We start from the raw sequence: 15,891 nt of genomic DNA on the forward strand, positions 1-15,891 counted from the left end.
TTTAAATTTAAATTATAATGTATTAATTTTTCCACAAAAAAAAATATATTTTTTTCTTTGTGTGTATGATTTATAATATGATATTCAAAAAAAGGAATGAAAAAATGGATGTAAATAAATATATGCATATATATATATATTATCATGCTACATGCATTTTCATATTAAAAATAGTTTATTCTCTTATTTCTCATAAAAAATTTTAATTGATCCATCATTCGATGCTGTTAAAAAGGTATTTTCATGATAGGCAATTTTATTGATAGGACTTGGGGAATGTCTAAAAAAAAATAAATGGCATTATGCATATAATTTTTATCATTAATACATTTATAGAATAATTATTGACATATATGTACATAAATGTTTTCAACTCGAAAAACAAAGGATGCGTATTCCATCGTATATTATAAGATCATGCAACAACTCATAGATTTAAGTACATATGTTTATACGAATAGTTACCTGAACATTTTTCCAATTTTATTAACCATAAGGTTCATATATGTATTATGTAGGTCCATACCCACTAGAAATTTGTCTGTTTCCTTAAATAAAATATTACAGTCCCACATTTGAATAAATCCGTCTCTGCAAAGGTTAAAAATGAATAGGTATTATGTATAGCATATTAAATAGATATAAACGAAGTGAAAATACAAAATATGCACACAAATTTTTATGATTAATCTAGTCGATGAATTTTAAACCTTTTTTGCAATTATACCTGTCTGTTGTAATAAAGTTATTTCCTTGATATTTCGATACACATGTTATATCAACTTTATGGGCATTCTTAATTATTTTCATAAATCTATTAAATTCATTTGATGTTCCATCGGTTGAATAAAGCCAAAACCGAAGATGAGAATCCCTACTTCCAGATACAACTAATGAATCATAATTTGAAAAAATATTTTTATTTTCATCAAAATTTTCGTTAATATTATATGAAGGATTTTGATTTTGTATCAAATCCGTAAGAGGAAAATAGGAAAGTGATGTACACCAATCATAAGATGGTGGATAAAAAGATACCCATCCCTTTTTCCATATTTTTACAGTTTTATCTCGACTTGCTATTATAATATTTTTTAATATATTTGTATTTTTTAAATTATTTTTTGTATTTTTTTTCATGGGTATATGTGTTATATATTCGATTTTATTTGTCACCGGTATTTTAGCTAGCCACATATTATCACCATTTTTTCGTATATCAAAAACTTTTATAAAATTTTCATTTCCACATGCACATATACAATATTCAGATTGAAAATTATCAACCTCTTTTATTATTTTTAGTTTATCTTTTGAGTTTTGATCTTCAATATTTCCATTTTCACAATTTTCTCCATTATTATGCTGCCCATCGTTTTCATTTAAATTATTAGTTTGATTATTTTGAATGTTTTCATTTTCACTTTCCTTTTGTGAGCCTTCCGTGGGAAAAGAAGAAGACAAAACACCAAACTCATCGATTAGTCCATTTTGGTTGCTCATCAACATTGGGTCGTGTGCTGAACTGTTATAATTTCCATGGTGCAATATAAGAGGAATATAATTAGATCTATCATTTAAAAGAGAAATTAATAAACTACCATCATTTTTATCACTATAATAATATTTTTGTAAAAATTTTGGACTTGTTCTAATATCAAATAAATGTACATAACTATTAATGCCAGCAAAAAAACAATTATTTTGAAAAGATATAATTAAGCTATTTATAAATGTACTTTTTTCATTTTTTATATTTACATGTTCATAATTCCATATTTCTTTTTTATTATCCCATAATTTAATACTATTTAATGAGCTACTTAAAAATTGTAATGTTCTATTGTTTGTTTCCTTTACACATAAACCAGTTACTCCATATTTATGGCAGTTTTTTATGCACACATTTTTGTAGCTTTTTTCTGATGTTAAATTGTTGTAGCTTTCTCCACAAGTATTTAAATTTTCATAATAGTTATAATTGTCATAAGAAATATTATTCCCTCGATTATGTAAGCTAATATTATTTCCAATAAATTTTCCTTCTGCATTATTAATATCTCTTAATGTATCAACTTTAATAGTTATACCTTTTATTTTATTTTTAAATGTATTAATAGTTTCTTCGTGAATTTTTTCCATTTGTTTTAAATATTCCTTATCTATTTCACAATTAAATGAATTATTTCGTTCTACTTCAACATCAGTACAATTTCCATTGTTCATTTCATTTCCTTTATTTTTATCTATCGATTGTCCAATACCTTTTGCTAAGTTAGATAAATTATTTCTTCCACTATTTATAATTAAATTTTTGTTATTTTTTTCACGCTTATTATTACTTGCTCGTTTTTTCTCTTCATCTATAGTTTGCACTTTAGGTGGCATAGAATTATTTGTTTCGATTTTTCTTATTTTTGTTTTTAAGTTTATTGATCGGCTTTTTGTTTTTTTATCCTTTCCATCAATTGTCAAACTATTTTTTACTTTATCATTATTATTAGTAAGTTTAGTATTTATTGCTTCGGTACCATCTTTTGTAACATTCTCTTTTATTAAATTGTTGTCACTTTTTTTCTCCATTTCTTTACATATATTTTTGTCATTCCCATTATTTTTACATTTTTTGGGAACCATTGTGCAAATCTTGTTTATGCTTTTTTTAATTTTGATTGTTTCTCCTTTGTTTATATCACCACTTTGATTGGTGTGCTCATTATTTATATGGCTATTTGTATGATCCGTCACATTATTACTATCTTGATTGTGCACTTTTTCAGCATTTTCGATAAAACTGATGGATTCTTTATTTACAGCCTCACAATAGGTAGCATCTTCTTTTTTATTGTTTGAAGATATAAGCTGAGGTAAATTTTGTGTCCCTAAACTATTCACTATTTCGTTATAAGTTTCATCTTTTTCTTCATTTCTACCAGAATATAATATATAGCAATTGTCTATTGATTTACGTTTAATATAAGAATTTAGGGGCATATCAAATAAGACCTTTAATCCTGGATAATTATTTTTTTCTACCAATTTTTGTCTACCTTCCATATTATTTTCACAATAATTTATAAAATTTCCAGATTGCTTTGAGTCTATTTGTTTATTTATCAGATTAGCAATTCCTTTGTCAGATAATTCAACTTGTGCATTATCATCATTTTCATATGCAATACAATCCGAATTGGGATCTACAAAACGATTGCTATTTTCTTCCATATTTAATTTATCAGCATCATGTGAATTGTTTGAATATTTTTTATTATTTTCATTTGGTATGTTAGGATTGGTAAGACTAGATAAAATCATTCTTTTTTTGCTACAATGGCCTAAGTAAATATTTTCCATTAATCTTGATTTATTACTTCTTTTTTTTAAATTTATTTCATTATTATTTTGTTCAGAATTTTCACCTATTTCTTTATATAAACTATAAGTATTCCTTCTTTTATATTTTGAGATTGGATTCTCTAAAAATTCAGTATCTAAATTATTTGTCTTATATAAATATGCAGTATTGTTTGGATTAAAATTTGTAATATTTTCCGTACCTTCACAAAAACTGGAATTGAGAATATTTTTTCCCTGATTAAGAATTTCACAACTTTTTTGATTTTTAAAATTATTATCATATTTTATATTTTCTATGTTAGGTAATTTTTTTGAATAAAATTGGGAAAAATAATTATTTTTTTTTAAAAGTTGATCATGTGGTGGCATAGTAGAATTATTCAATAATAAATCATTTGTAAAAACAAAATTATTATAAATTTTTGATATAAATAAATTTTCTGAATAAATAAACTTTTTTAAAGAATTTACTTTTTTTTCATTTTCTTTCCGTTTTTTATAATTATAATATAATTTTTTTAATAAATGTTTTACAACTTTTTGTAACATCACTTCTTCTTTTTTTTTGATCAAATTTCTTTTTAAATTTTTTATATTTTCATTGGATTCTTTTAATTTCTCTTCATAATATAAAACATCTTCATCAATTTTTTCTTCATAAAATTTGTTTGTTAACAATTTTTCGGTATCTTTATTTCTTTCCCCTTTGTCTAGTATCAAATTTATCCCTTCCTCATTTTGCCCATCTACTATTTCATTCTTCTCATTATCTTCCCCCTCATTTTGTCTTTTCACATATAATGCTTCCAATATTTTAGACACATTTTTATTCATAAATTTTTCTTTTTCTAATTTTGTTCTTATAGGTGATATTTTTTTTTTTATATTTTTTTTTTTTAAAAAATCTTTTAAAAATTTATTTTTTTTAATATCATTTTTTAAAATATTCTCAAACACATATTCTTCATCTTTGATCTTATTTATTGATTGGGCTAAACTGCTGTTTCTCTTTTTTATCAATACTGAAACATCCGAATTTTTACATGGTGAATTTACACAATCAGACAAGATACTATCGATGGTTGAAATTTCCCATTCTCCACTACGATCTAAATTATTTATATCACTTTCAGTATCATATTCCATATTGATATTCATATTTATTTTGTTTTCTACTTTTTCATCTATCGTAATTGAAGAAATATTATCAACATTTATTTCTCTAACTAAATTTGGTTGATCTATTAAATTGTCTGTCTTTTCTTCAATAGCTTGCTCATTTTTTTTTAATTTTGTTTTATATTTATTATTCATACCATTTCGAATGAGATTAACATTTTTTTCAACTTTATCATGAACATTTTGCTTTTTTTTCAATTGTTTTAATTGCTCAATCAATTCTTTATTACGTTTAAGCAATTTAGAATATGCTTGTTTACTTATCTCTTCTTTCTTTTTTAGTTTATTAATATAAATTTCTTCTCTTTCATGTAATTTTGTTATTAAATTTTCTTTTTTTTGTATAATATTATTATGTTTTTTTTGCTCTTCTTTTAAAAGTGTACTTGTTTTTAAAAAGTTATTTTTCATTTTCATGATATCAACTTTTAAATGTTTTATTTGCTGTTCATTTTCATTTAATTTTTTTTGTATCTTTTCTTTTTCTTTTGTTATTTTTGTTAAATTTTGCTTCATTGATTCTATATTTTTACAATTTTTATTATTATTATTACTATTTATTTGTAAATATTGTAATTTTTTTTTTAAATCAACAATGCTATTAGTTAGGATTTCATTTTTGGTGTTGTATTCCTTCTTTTCTTTATTAACTTGTTTGATTTTGCAAATATCTTGTTTTATTATTTTTTGCAATTTATTTAATTTGTTCTTCAAAAAATTTGGAGATACATTACTATCACCACTACTGCTCGAGTACATACTTCCACAAGACTCATCCTTACTTTCTTCATCATTTTCACTGCTACTAAATTGTTCTTTTTTTAATCTTGTTTGACAATTTTTAAATTGTTGTAATGATTCTTCTATGAGAACCTTTGAAAATTTTGAATCGAAATTATCAGAAATTTGATCTTCATTATTTTGGGATTCCTTTTTGTCATAATAATGATAATTTTCATTATTAAAATTAATTCCACTTTTTTTTTCAAAATTTTTTAATTTCTCTGATGGATCAAATAAATCCTCATAAATATTATTACGTGAAAAAAATAAATCTGAAAAGACAAAATCTTGATCATTTTCTTCTAAACTATTTTTATTTCCTTCCATATTTTCCAATGTTTCCCCATCCTTACCATTTTGATTATTCATTTTTGATATCATTTTTGTTCTTTTTTTATATTCCCTTAAAACTTGAAAGCACAAATCTTTTTCATTTTTATTTCTATTTAAATAATTCATTATATATTCTACAAAAGTTGTGTTCTTTTTGGTACTACTACTAATATCTGTGTCTGTGTAGCATTCCCTTTTTTCTTTTTCCAATTTTTTTCGTTGAATTTTATTTTTTACTTCCCTTTCTAATTCAATATCACTATAATAGCCCTTCCGGATTTTACTACGCAAAAATAAATTGTATACACTTTTAAGTTTGTTCAAAGAGCTAGCTGATTTTATTGTTTCCTCACCAATGTTATGTCTGGTATTATTGTAACTTTTTTTTATTTTTTTTTTTGCCACTTTTTTTTTATCATTATTCTTTTTGGAAAATAAAAAATTGTAATAATTTTTACCCTCAGGATCTTTGCCTGATTTCCCTACTCTTGTTTTATTATATTTTTCATTTAATTTAACTTTTGAACCTTTTTTCATTTTTTTAATAATTTTATTTAATTCATTAATTTTTTTTTCATATCCTTTATTTTTTTCAAATATATTAATATATTTTTTATTTAGATCATTTAATTTTTTTTCATTAAATTTATTTAACTCATATTGTCTAAAAATATCTTCTACACATTTTTTATCTTTTTCTAAATTCAAAAATAAATGTTTATTTTCCAAAAAACTAAAATCGAAATCGTTAGTCTCTTCATTTTCGATTATGTTTATCTTTTTACACATTCCACAAATTTTATCTAATTTTATTGGTACCTCTTCCTTCTCATTTTTTTCAATACCATCATTAGTACTACTTATGTCTCTCTTTATTGTCAAACCATTTACACATTCGAGCTCCGTTTGGTTATTTTTATGAGGTATTACATTGATGTCTTCCTTTTTACTGTTTTCAATCGAATTTAAATTATAGGGTTTATCATTTTTGTTCTCTTCTTTGTTAGCTGATTTAGGGGAAGTACAACATTCTACATCTTTAACAAAGCAAGTGGTAGAGTCTTCCTGGTGATTATCATTTTTTCTTATTAAGGATATATAATAAAATATTAAGCATATTAATTTTTTTCTTTTAATATTTAGATTTTTAATTTTTTTTAAAAGTTTACAATTTTGATCAGATAATTCTTTTAATTTTTTATCATCATTAAAATTATATTTGTCTTTACATTCAACTTTATATTTTTTTAATTCTAAATTTAAATTAAATAATTGTTTTCTTAAATCATTAATTATTAAATTATTCATATCATAGTTTATTATTGGATTATTTTTTATTTGTTTTGTTCTTGCAGCATATTTAACTGTACTAAAGGTTTCATAAAAATCAGAAGGTTCAACACTTATACATGCAATCATAACAGTTTTACTATTCCCTCCTAATGAGTCTTGTAATATTCTTGTTAGTTTAGAATTTCTATATGGAATATGTTGTACTTTTTTTTTACTAGACAAACCATATATAACATTACTTAATGACAACAAACCATAATTAATATTTATTGCTTCTTTTAATCTGTTTCCTTTTGTTTCAGTTCTTTTTGCTCTTTCACTTCCTGCCAAATCAACAAAATGGAGTTTCGAGCAAATAATTTCTTCTTTTTTTTCACTCTCCTCTATTTTATTAGCACTATTTGGTTCGGATGTAATCATTACTCGTTCATTCAAAGGTGCATTAGTAGGATCGTTTATATCATTATTGATTTTTTGATTTCCTTTTTTTATATTTTTTGCATTTTCTATATCTGTACCGGTATTTACTTCATTTGTTGGGACATTTTCCACTATTACATTTTTTCTTTGAATTAAGTTAATTGTAAAAATAGCGTGTGATCGACTTGATTTGTCATTCATAAATGTCCTTTCTGTTGTTCTTAATAAATTACCTTTATGTAAAATTGCAAAAGAATCCTCTACATTTGAAACTTTAGCAGTTTTAACCCCCATTAAAATTATTTCCTTTTTATTTATATCTTCCCTTATTGATATATTTTTATTTATTTCTCTTTTTTTTTTTTTTTTTTTATTATTTATTTTTAAATCCTTATTATTAGTAACAGTATTAATAGTTGGCACATTACATTTATTTCCAATTTTATCATCATAATCTTCTTCACTAAAATCGATGAGGTCTATTATTTCTTCATTATATATTTCAATATATGTGCATGATGTATCAAATATTATATTATTTGTTTTTTGTTTTTTTTCAATCATATTAAATATATCATTTAAAAATCTTGGAAGAATACCAACATTTTCTGTTACTTTATTTATATAATCAAATCCCATAGTATATGTTTTACCTGACCCAGTTTGCCCATAAGCAAATATTGTACAATTGTAGCCATCAAATAAATTGTCTAAAAATTTATCAGACAAATAAGAATACACATCTTCTTGTTGAGCTTCTTCTTTAAATACTTTATCAAATAAAAATTTTTGATTATTTATACATATACAATTATTATTATATTTTACATTTTTTACATCATTACAATTTACATTTTTTGCTAGATCATCACATAATTTATCTTCTTTTTTCTTTGGACGAATTCTTACAACAACTTGACAATTATTTTTATCAAATGTAGTTTCTTCTTCACCGTCTCGATTATTTTCGTCACTTAATATTTCCTCATTATTATCACTTATATCACAATTTTCATTATCATTTTTATATCGATTTATTTTATTTACTTCAGTTGTTTCATCATTTGAACTTGAGTAATTATCAAACATTGATTCAAAATCTTTTTCAGTAGATAAAAATGTGTGCAAATTTTCAGACTCCCGTTTCTTATTTTGCATTATGTCCTCATTATTGGGTATCCCAATTTTATTATTATTAACTAATAATGGATTATTTTCCATAATTTGATTTACCCCTTTTAAGAAGCCATTGGAATTTAAATGGTCATGCTTATCAGATTCAATATCAAAAATGCTTTGATCTCCCTTTTTGTTTGTTTGCCTATTTTTTTCATAATTTCCATTTATATCTTTATCCCCTAAATATTCGCTCATTATTATTTCTCAAAATTTTGAATATAAATGAACGCAGATTTATAAATATATTTTTGTTTGCACATATTTACACATATTTAATATATCTATATGTACAATGGCCTGTCAAACTAGTACTGGACCTGTAGCCGATATATGGTTGTATGAGGCAAATAGTTTTTCTGATATTGTCAGACCAAAAAATGCATAAAATAAATAATAACAAATATTGCTAGGTAATAATGATAGCAACAAATTGGTGAGCTAATATTTTAAAAGGCTTCACTGAATTTGCTAGCCAGTTGCCGTTTTTTTACTATTTCAAATTAGTGTAAATGCTAATTCATAAAATGTACAAAAGTGTATGCATGAACTTTTATACTTTCTTAGGGTTTTATTTTGTGTATATGATAGTATGTTTTATATTTATTGGGCATAAACAAAATAATACACACTCAAAATATTTTTTGTTATTATCCTTTGATAAGTCATATATAATCTGTATAGATAAAATATAAATACGGCTTAAGTATTAAAAGACCGACTATTCAAAAGTCACACAAATATATTCATGCATAATATATGCATAACACATATTTTACTTAACTAATATCCTCACCCTTATGATGATGGGATAATATATGTGCTATTCAAAGGTAAACATTTATGTAATACATAAAAAATAAATAAAATAAATGTAATATAAATGGAAAAAATTAAAAATAAAACGTAAAACAAACAAAAAATAAACCCATACTATACCATTATGTATATAATAATACAATTTTATACTTAAAAAAATGGGCTTATAAATAAATCGTCTTATATATTATTTATCTGTTCCTTTGCGCATATTGCACAATTATTACTTGTTCAAATAAATTATAACAAAATATATTTCAAATTTTTTATATTTTAACCAAAATTCATATTTCACCAAATAAAAGCAATTATTTTATGATAGATTACCAAAAAGCATAATATGCTTATGAAAATACTTAAACATATATTGAAATTAAGAAAATTACGAAAATTAAAAAATACAATTATTTTAAAAAAATTATTTTATAATTATTGTAATTACAGCACAATTTTTATTTCCCAATTTGAATAAATCTCCAAAGTATGTTAAGCATATTTATTGGTGTTACACATTGTTGAGACTATCCCAATTTGTTCTCTTTATATTTGTTCAACTTATTTTTATTCATTTATTATTCACAATTATATTTATTGATTTGTAAAAAAATGGAAAAATTGGAAAAATTGATAAAATTGGTAAAATTGGTAAAATTGGCAAAATTGGAAATTATATAAAATACCGTAAACCATGTAACGCCTAAAAATAAAATGACATACAATAAACCTATTCAAAATAAATTAATTTAAAAAGATATGTCAAATATAAGCCTTTCTTGTTGTGTGAATAAAGTTTGCGTTTTCCACATGCTTTGTTAAAAGATATTTTTTTCATTTATGTGATATCCTATCACTGTTAATCGCCACTGTTGTTTATTTTTTAATGAGCATTCAACAGCATAATACAATGCATATATTTTTTTTAATTGAGAAATATATTAAAATAAATAGGTATACATAAATTATATGAAAATATGCATATGGATTTAACTTCCTTTTATTTTTCCTAGCACAAAGGAAATTTTATTTTATAAATTAATTACAAACTTTATGAACATTTTAATAATGTTTTCCTAACTATATTTGCGTGTCATGAATATATAACAATCACAATAAAAATAAATACAATGGGCTTAAAATAATAGCCCTATATATATATATATTTTTTGATTTATATTTTGGATATTCCTAATTTCCTTTTTTTTCGATGATTTAAAAAATTTCAACCTCTTCCTACAAAACTTCACTTTTCGATGCCGCTATATATTGAAGTGAAAAATCATGTCATTACATATAGATCTTCGATTGGCATAATTATATTTGAATAAAAATGAAAAATGTTTTGAGAAGAAACCAATTTAGGATAACCTATAAATATGCAAGGCTTTATAATAGTACTACCACTCATGAGCATACAAAAATTAAAAATAATAACTCTATTGCTAACAACGATAATTCAATAATAAACTACAAAATGATATTGGGGATTAAAAAAATCGAGATTTCTAACTTATCATCATTATGTAGAGATTTTCATAATATATTTCGAATAAATAAATATGGATTGCTAAAATATACAAATGATATATTACCATTTATAAAATATTTAAGAACAAGTGAAATAGTTATGATTTTACACCATTATGCACATATAAATTATAATAATATAAATTTTTATAATAATGTATGGAATCAAATTATAGATAAATTATATGATATAGATTGTAAAGAGCTAGCTTTAATTATATATAGTATGGGGAAAATCAAATATTTAAATAATAAAGATATAATTTTACTTTTTGAAAGTGAAATAAAAAAATGGGTAAATAAATTAAGTGGTAGAGATTGCTCATTAATATTAAAAGGGTTGAACAATTTAAATTATAATAATAATAATATATACTCATTAATTTATGATAGAATATTAAGTATTGCTGATGATCTTAATTTATTAGACATATGTATAATACTTAATACACACAGTAAATCGAAAAATATAAACATAAATATGTTTGAAATTTTATTAAATAAATCCTTATCATATTATTCTTTTTTAAATGAACAATGTATTGCTTCATTATTATGGAGTATTAGCAATGCCAGTATAAAATCCGAAAAATATTTTTCCCTTCTTGCGCTCAAACTTAGATTACTAATGCATGAAAAGTTAATCCAAAATGATGAGGTAGATCAGGAGAAAACAACCAACCACGATCTACAAAATGGCAATATAAAAAGAGATGGAATCCGAGATAAAGCTGAAGTTAACAACCCCAACAATGGGAAAATATTAGAACGAGGTACTCAAGGAAAAATTACTAATGACAACAATTCATATCAAATGAAAAATAATAATGATACCTTTTTTGAAAATTATAATGACGTTATTTCAGAATCACAATCATATGATAATGAAGATAAAGAAGGTGGTGATAATTTAAAAAATTTAAATTACGAAATAAGTATGAGCAGTTCATGTAAATATGAAAATTTAATACCTTCGATTATTTACTCATTTGGGAAACAACGAACATATTTAAAAAATAATATAAATATAGATAAAAAATTATATAATCATATTATTAATAGTTATAATCCTCAAAATTGTATAAATAATTCACCAGTTGATAATGTATATATATTTGATACGTCTAAAGATTTTTTAAGAGATAAAAATGTGTTTAATAATAATGATAAAAATAAAACAAAATCAAAAAAATATCAAAATAAAAAATATTATGAACATATTATTTTTGTAATAAATAATTACTTAACATATTTTATAAATAATGTGCATTATAATGATTTAAAAAATGTAATATTTGGAATAGCAAAAATAGAAATGTTTGTAGATAAAAAATTATTAAATAATATTTTTGAATTAATTATACTTCATGTTAAAAATAGTATGTATAAAAGTTATGAAATTATTAATTTATCAAGATCTATATCCTTATTACCACAGGTACCTACAAATATATGGATAGACATTTTTGAATTTTACAAAAATAAATTTATTTCAAACACAAGTGTAAAAAACAATTGCTATCTATTTTATATATTCTCTTTTATTAAAAAAAAATTAAATAATTATAATTTGGATTTATGTTTAATTGACCATATAAATAAAAAAATTGGTAGCATTGATGAAGATGATGTAATAAATCTAATAAAAGCTTTGATTAATCTTAATTATTATAATAATGAATTAGTAAATAACATATCCAATTATATAGAAAAAAATTACACAGCTTTTAATTTAATTGATATTGTATATATATTAAAATATTTTACATCCATGGAATTAAGGAATACTAATATTTTCTCCTTATTTGCTTTAACAATTAAAAAAAATAATACAAAACATAATTATGCTATAATTTCAACAATCTCGTCTTTTTATTTGCAGGTTTGTAATTATATATGTATTCTATCTGTATGATAATAAAAACATATTATCTTTTTATGAGCATATTTTTGTTTTTATTATTTAGCTAATAATTTACACTTTTTACAAGTTACACATTTTATTTTTCTCTTTATAGATGGATATATTCCCTAAAGCAATTGAGGATATATTATTACAGGAAAAAAAAAGTAGTGAAGTTTGCTTCAAAACAGAAGAAATTATTTGCGATGAATAATTTTTTTTTTAAATGCTTTAAAATTTTAAGTTTATATTAATCATTTGTACATTCTATATTTCACTTTGTAATATCTTCATGTTTTTGTGAACATTTTTAAGCTTTATAAAATTTGTAAAAGGAATTAATATGTGGTTCCTTTGTATCAGCAGTGTATTCTCCTTCCCTTTTTTTTGGTAAACTATCCTCAAATGGAAAACAAAAAATATTTTTTAAATATTTCTGATCAAACCCTTTAGGAAATAAATTTTCATTCCCCCACCTTCCATTTCCTTTTATAACATCATGATTTAAATTTAAGCTTTCTCTTGTATATTTTGGCAATTTAATATTATTTTTTTTCTTTTTTTTTAAGTATGAAATGGCATTTAGCTCGCTATATATGCTGGGACACCACAAACCCTAAACAACAAAATGGTGATAAGTAAATAGCCAAATACAAAATATGTATATGAACATTATTTTAAGTATATATGGAAAAAGGTCGATATAAATGCATTACACAATTTACTAAGGTAAAGGCAAAAATAAAGAGAACAATTTTTGAACTTACTTGAATAGATCGTCTATTTGAATAAACCTTTGGGCCTCCATGTTTTAAAAAGTCGGTATTCCCAGCACTGTCTTTATATAAGTTAATAATATCAACAATGTGCTTCGATTTAATATCTTTTAAGGATATTTCATATCTACTATTATTTATATATTCAAATGTAGCTAGTGGCTCTTCATATTGTTCATGATGAATTTCAAAATTTAAATGTTTATTTTCTTCTTTATAATCTGGTAAAATAAATCTCAAAAAAAATCTTACATTTCTGCTACTATGACCTGTTTCACTATATCTTAGTAAAATTTTTTTTAATTGATACACACCATTTGAGCACATCGTTTTGGTTAGCAAAAAGAAAAAAATCAGCTACAATATTTTTACCCTACTCATATGTCCGTGTGTATATATCCCTATATATTTATATATAATCCCTGCATTTTATATATCTATAAATATGTTTACATTCATATATATTGCATGTAAAATTTATTGATATAAGTAGGGAATACAACCATGTGCTTTCTTTTCAAACACTTACTATTTATTTAAGCATGTAACATTTTTAGAAAGGAAATAAAATTAAGCATGAATTACGAAAAAATATACCTTCAAAAAAAAGCAAAAAATATATATAACATAATTAATAATATATTTTTCTTTTCCAAAAATGAATAAATGACAATTTTTTAAAATAAAATATCGAAAAAAATGTATATTAATATGTAAATAAATACATGCATATGTATATGTACAAATAGTGTAACCATATTTTCTTTTTATTTCAATTTTTTTATTTTTTTTCAATTTTTTCATTAACCCTTTGAATAATTCACTATTTGGTTCGTATATTATTTTGCAAAAAAAAAATTAAAATAAGTTTTACATCATTGATATAGCATAAAAAAAAGTAATCCCAAAGGAAAGTTATATTTTTAAATTAATATTTTACCAAGCCATAACACAAAATATTTCTATATAATTGCAAATAGCCACCATTTATTATATCACGTTGTTTTTTATTGTACTTTTTACATTAACTTTTATATATATTCAGGCAGAGAATAAAATATTTTACAAGTTATGAGAAAAAAGTAATATATCGAAGATTTTTATTCATTCATATTTTTCCTTTTTAATATTTTTGCAAAAAGGATAACTTCAAATTATATATAAAAATAAAAGCGTATAAAATAAACTGTATGATTACAAATTTTCAACATTTTCATATTTTTATTTACTCAACCCATAACGCCATTTCCCATGATTTTTATAAGTTCATAAACTGAAACATTTTCAATTTGAATAGTATTTCCTCTTTTTCTACTAAATAATTTTTTTGTCTTTTAAATGGAAGAGTGTGAAACATTCAAAGAGCTAATACAATTGTTTTGGGATTTAAAAAGGGAAGATGCTTTTGTTTTATTTATCCATGGCTTTATTTTAGATAATGATTTTACTTACAAATTAAATAAAGAAAAGGAATGTAAATATAATGAAGATAAAAATATAAATATCTCAAATGGATATATAAAATATACCCCAGATAGTACAAGTAATAACTTTTTTATAAGTAAATTATTAATAGATCCAGAATGGAAAAATAATTCAAACAGTTATAATTTTATATATACAAATAAAAAAAACAAAGAAAATGCTACTTACAATTTAAATATATTGAAAATCGAAAACTCATTAGTTATTCAAATAATTAATGTAGAAAATCCTTCAAATATACATTCGATTACAATAAATATGAATGAATATATAAATGAAAATAATAAAGAAAAAATTAATTTAAACATACCCAAATTAATCAAATTATGTCAAACACATATATTATTTAATATGCAAGATAATAAACAAAAAAAAAAAATTAATACTCTTATTATTGAAACAAATGAACATAAAATTAATATGAACAATTCTAATATATCAGAACAATCACGTCTTTTTCAAAATTTTAATGATGATCATTTTGATGATAAAAATCCAATAATAAGACAAAATTTAATACCTGATTTTAAAAATGGTAATCATATTTTAAAACCTGATGGATTATTTGTAGGACCAAATAATAAATTTTTTAATCCCCAAAACTTACGTTATGATCCTATTGGCCCGTTTGGAAATGAGCCAAATGCCGATATAAATCCTTTTGAATTCCAAAACAATTTCCCTTTCTAATTTTTACACAACATGTGTATTATTCATTTTTTTTTACAAAATTTTTATATATCTCCTTCAATAATACTATTTTTAAAACCGTTTTATCCTTTTATTTATATTATCCTTATACATATATTAAAATGGTAAAATAATTTTATATGGCTAGCTAGC

At 22.5% G+C, this 15,891-nt stretch overlaps 4 protein-coding genes across 4 annotated transcripts; 2 read left to right on the forward strand and 2 right to left on the reverse strand.

Moving 5' to 3' along the window:
- Window positions 1-183: 183 nt before the first annotated feature.
- On the reverse strand, window positions 184-8,739 carry PVVCY_1200900 (kinesin-4, putative; the record flags this gene model as incomplete). The annotated part of the gene is made up of 3 exons (XM_008625102.2): window positions 184-280; window positions 466-591; window positions 728-8,739. 3 exons carry the CDS (start codon window positions 8,737-8,739, stop codon window positions 184-186), a joined length of 8,235 nt encoding a protein of 2,744 aa, XP_008623324.2.
- Window positions 8,740-10,687: 1,948 nt separating this feature from the next.
- Window positions 10,688-13,001, forward strand: PVVCY_1200910 (conserved Plasmodium protein, unknown function; the record flags this gene model as incomplete). Its single annotated transcript, XM_008625103.1, has 2 exons — window positions 10,688-12,766; window positions 12,903-13,001. The coding sequence occupies 2 exons, from the start codon at window positions 10,688-10,690 to the stop codon at window positions 12,999-13,001; spliced, it is 2,178 nt and encodes a 725-aa protein (XP_008623325.1).
- Window positions 13,002-13,097: 96 nt separating this feature from the next.
- PVVCY_1200920 (ribosomal protein L43, mitochondrial, putative) lies at window positions 13,098-13,890 on the reverse strand (the record flags this gene model as incomplete). The annotated part of the gene is made up of 2 exons (XM_008625104.1): window positions 13,098-13,403; window positions 13,555-13,890. The coding sequence occupies 2 exons, from the start codon at window positions 13,888-13,890 to the stop codon at window positions 13,098-13,100; spliced, it is 642 nt and encodes a 213-aa protein (XP_008623326.1).
- A 1,011-nt stretch (window positions 13,891-14,901) lies between these two features.
- PVVCY_1200930 (conserved Plasmodium protein, unknown function) lies at window positions 14,902-15,738 on the forward strand (the record flags this gene model as incomplete). Its single annotated transcript, XM_008625105.1, has 1 exon — window positions 14,902-15,738. One exon carries the CDS (start codon window positions 14,902-14,904, stop codon window positions 15,736-15,738), a length of 837 nt encoding a protein of 278 aa, XP_008623327.1.
- Between the last annotated feature and the right edge of the window lie 153 nt (window positions 15,739-15,891).

Source organism: Plasmodium vinckei, assembly GCF_900681995.1.
Source record: "Plasmodium vinckei vinckei genome assembly, chromosome: PVVCY_12".
Lineage (NCBI taxonomy): Eukaryota > Apicomplexa > Aconoidasida > Haemosporida > Plasmodiidae > Plasmodium > Plasmodium vinckei.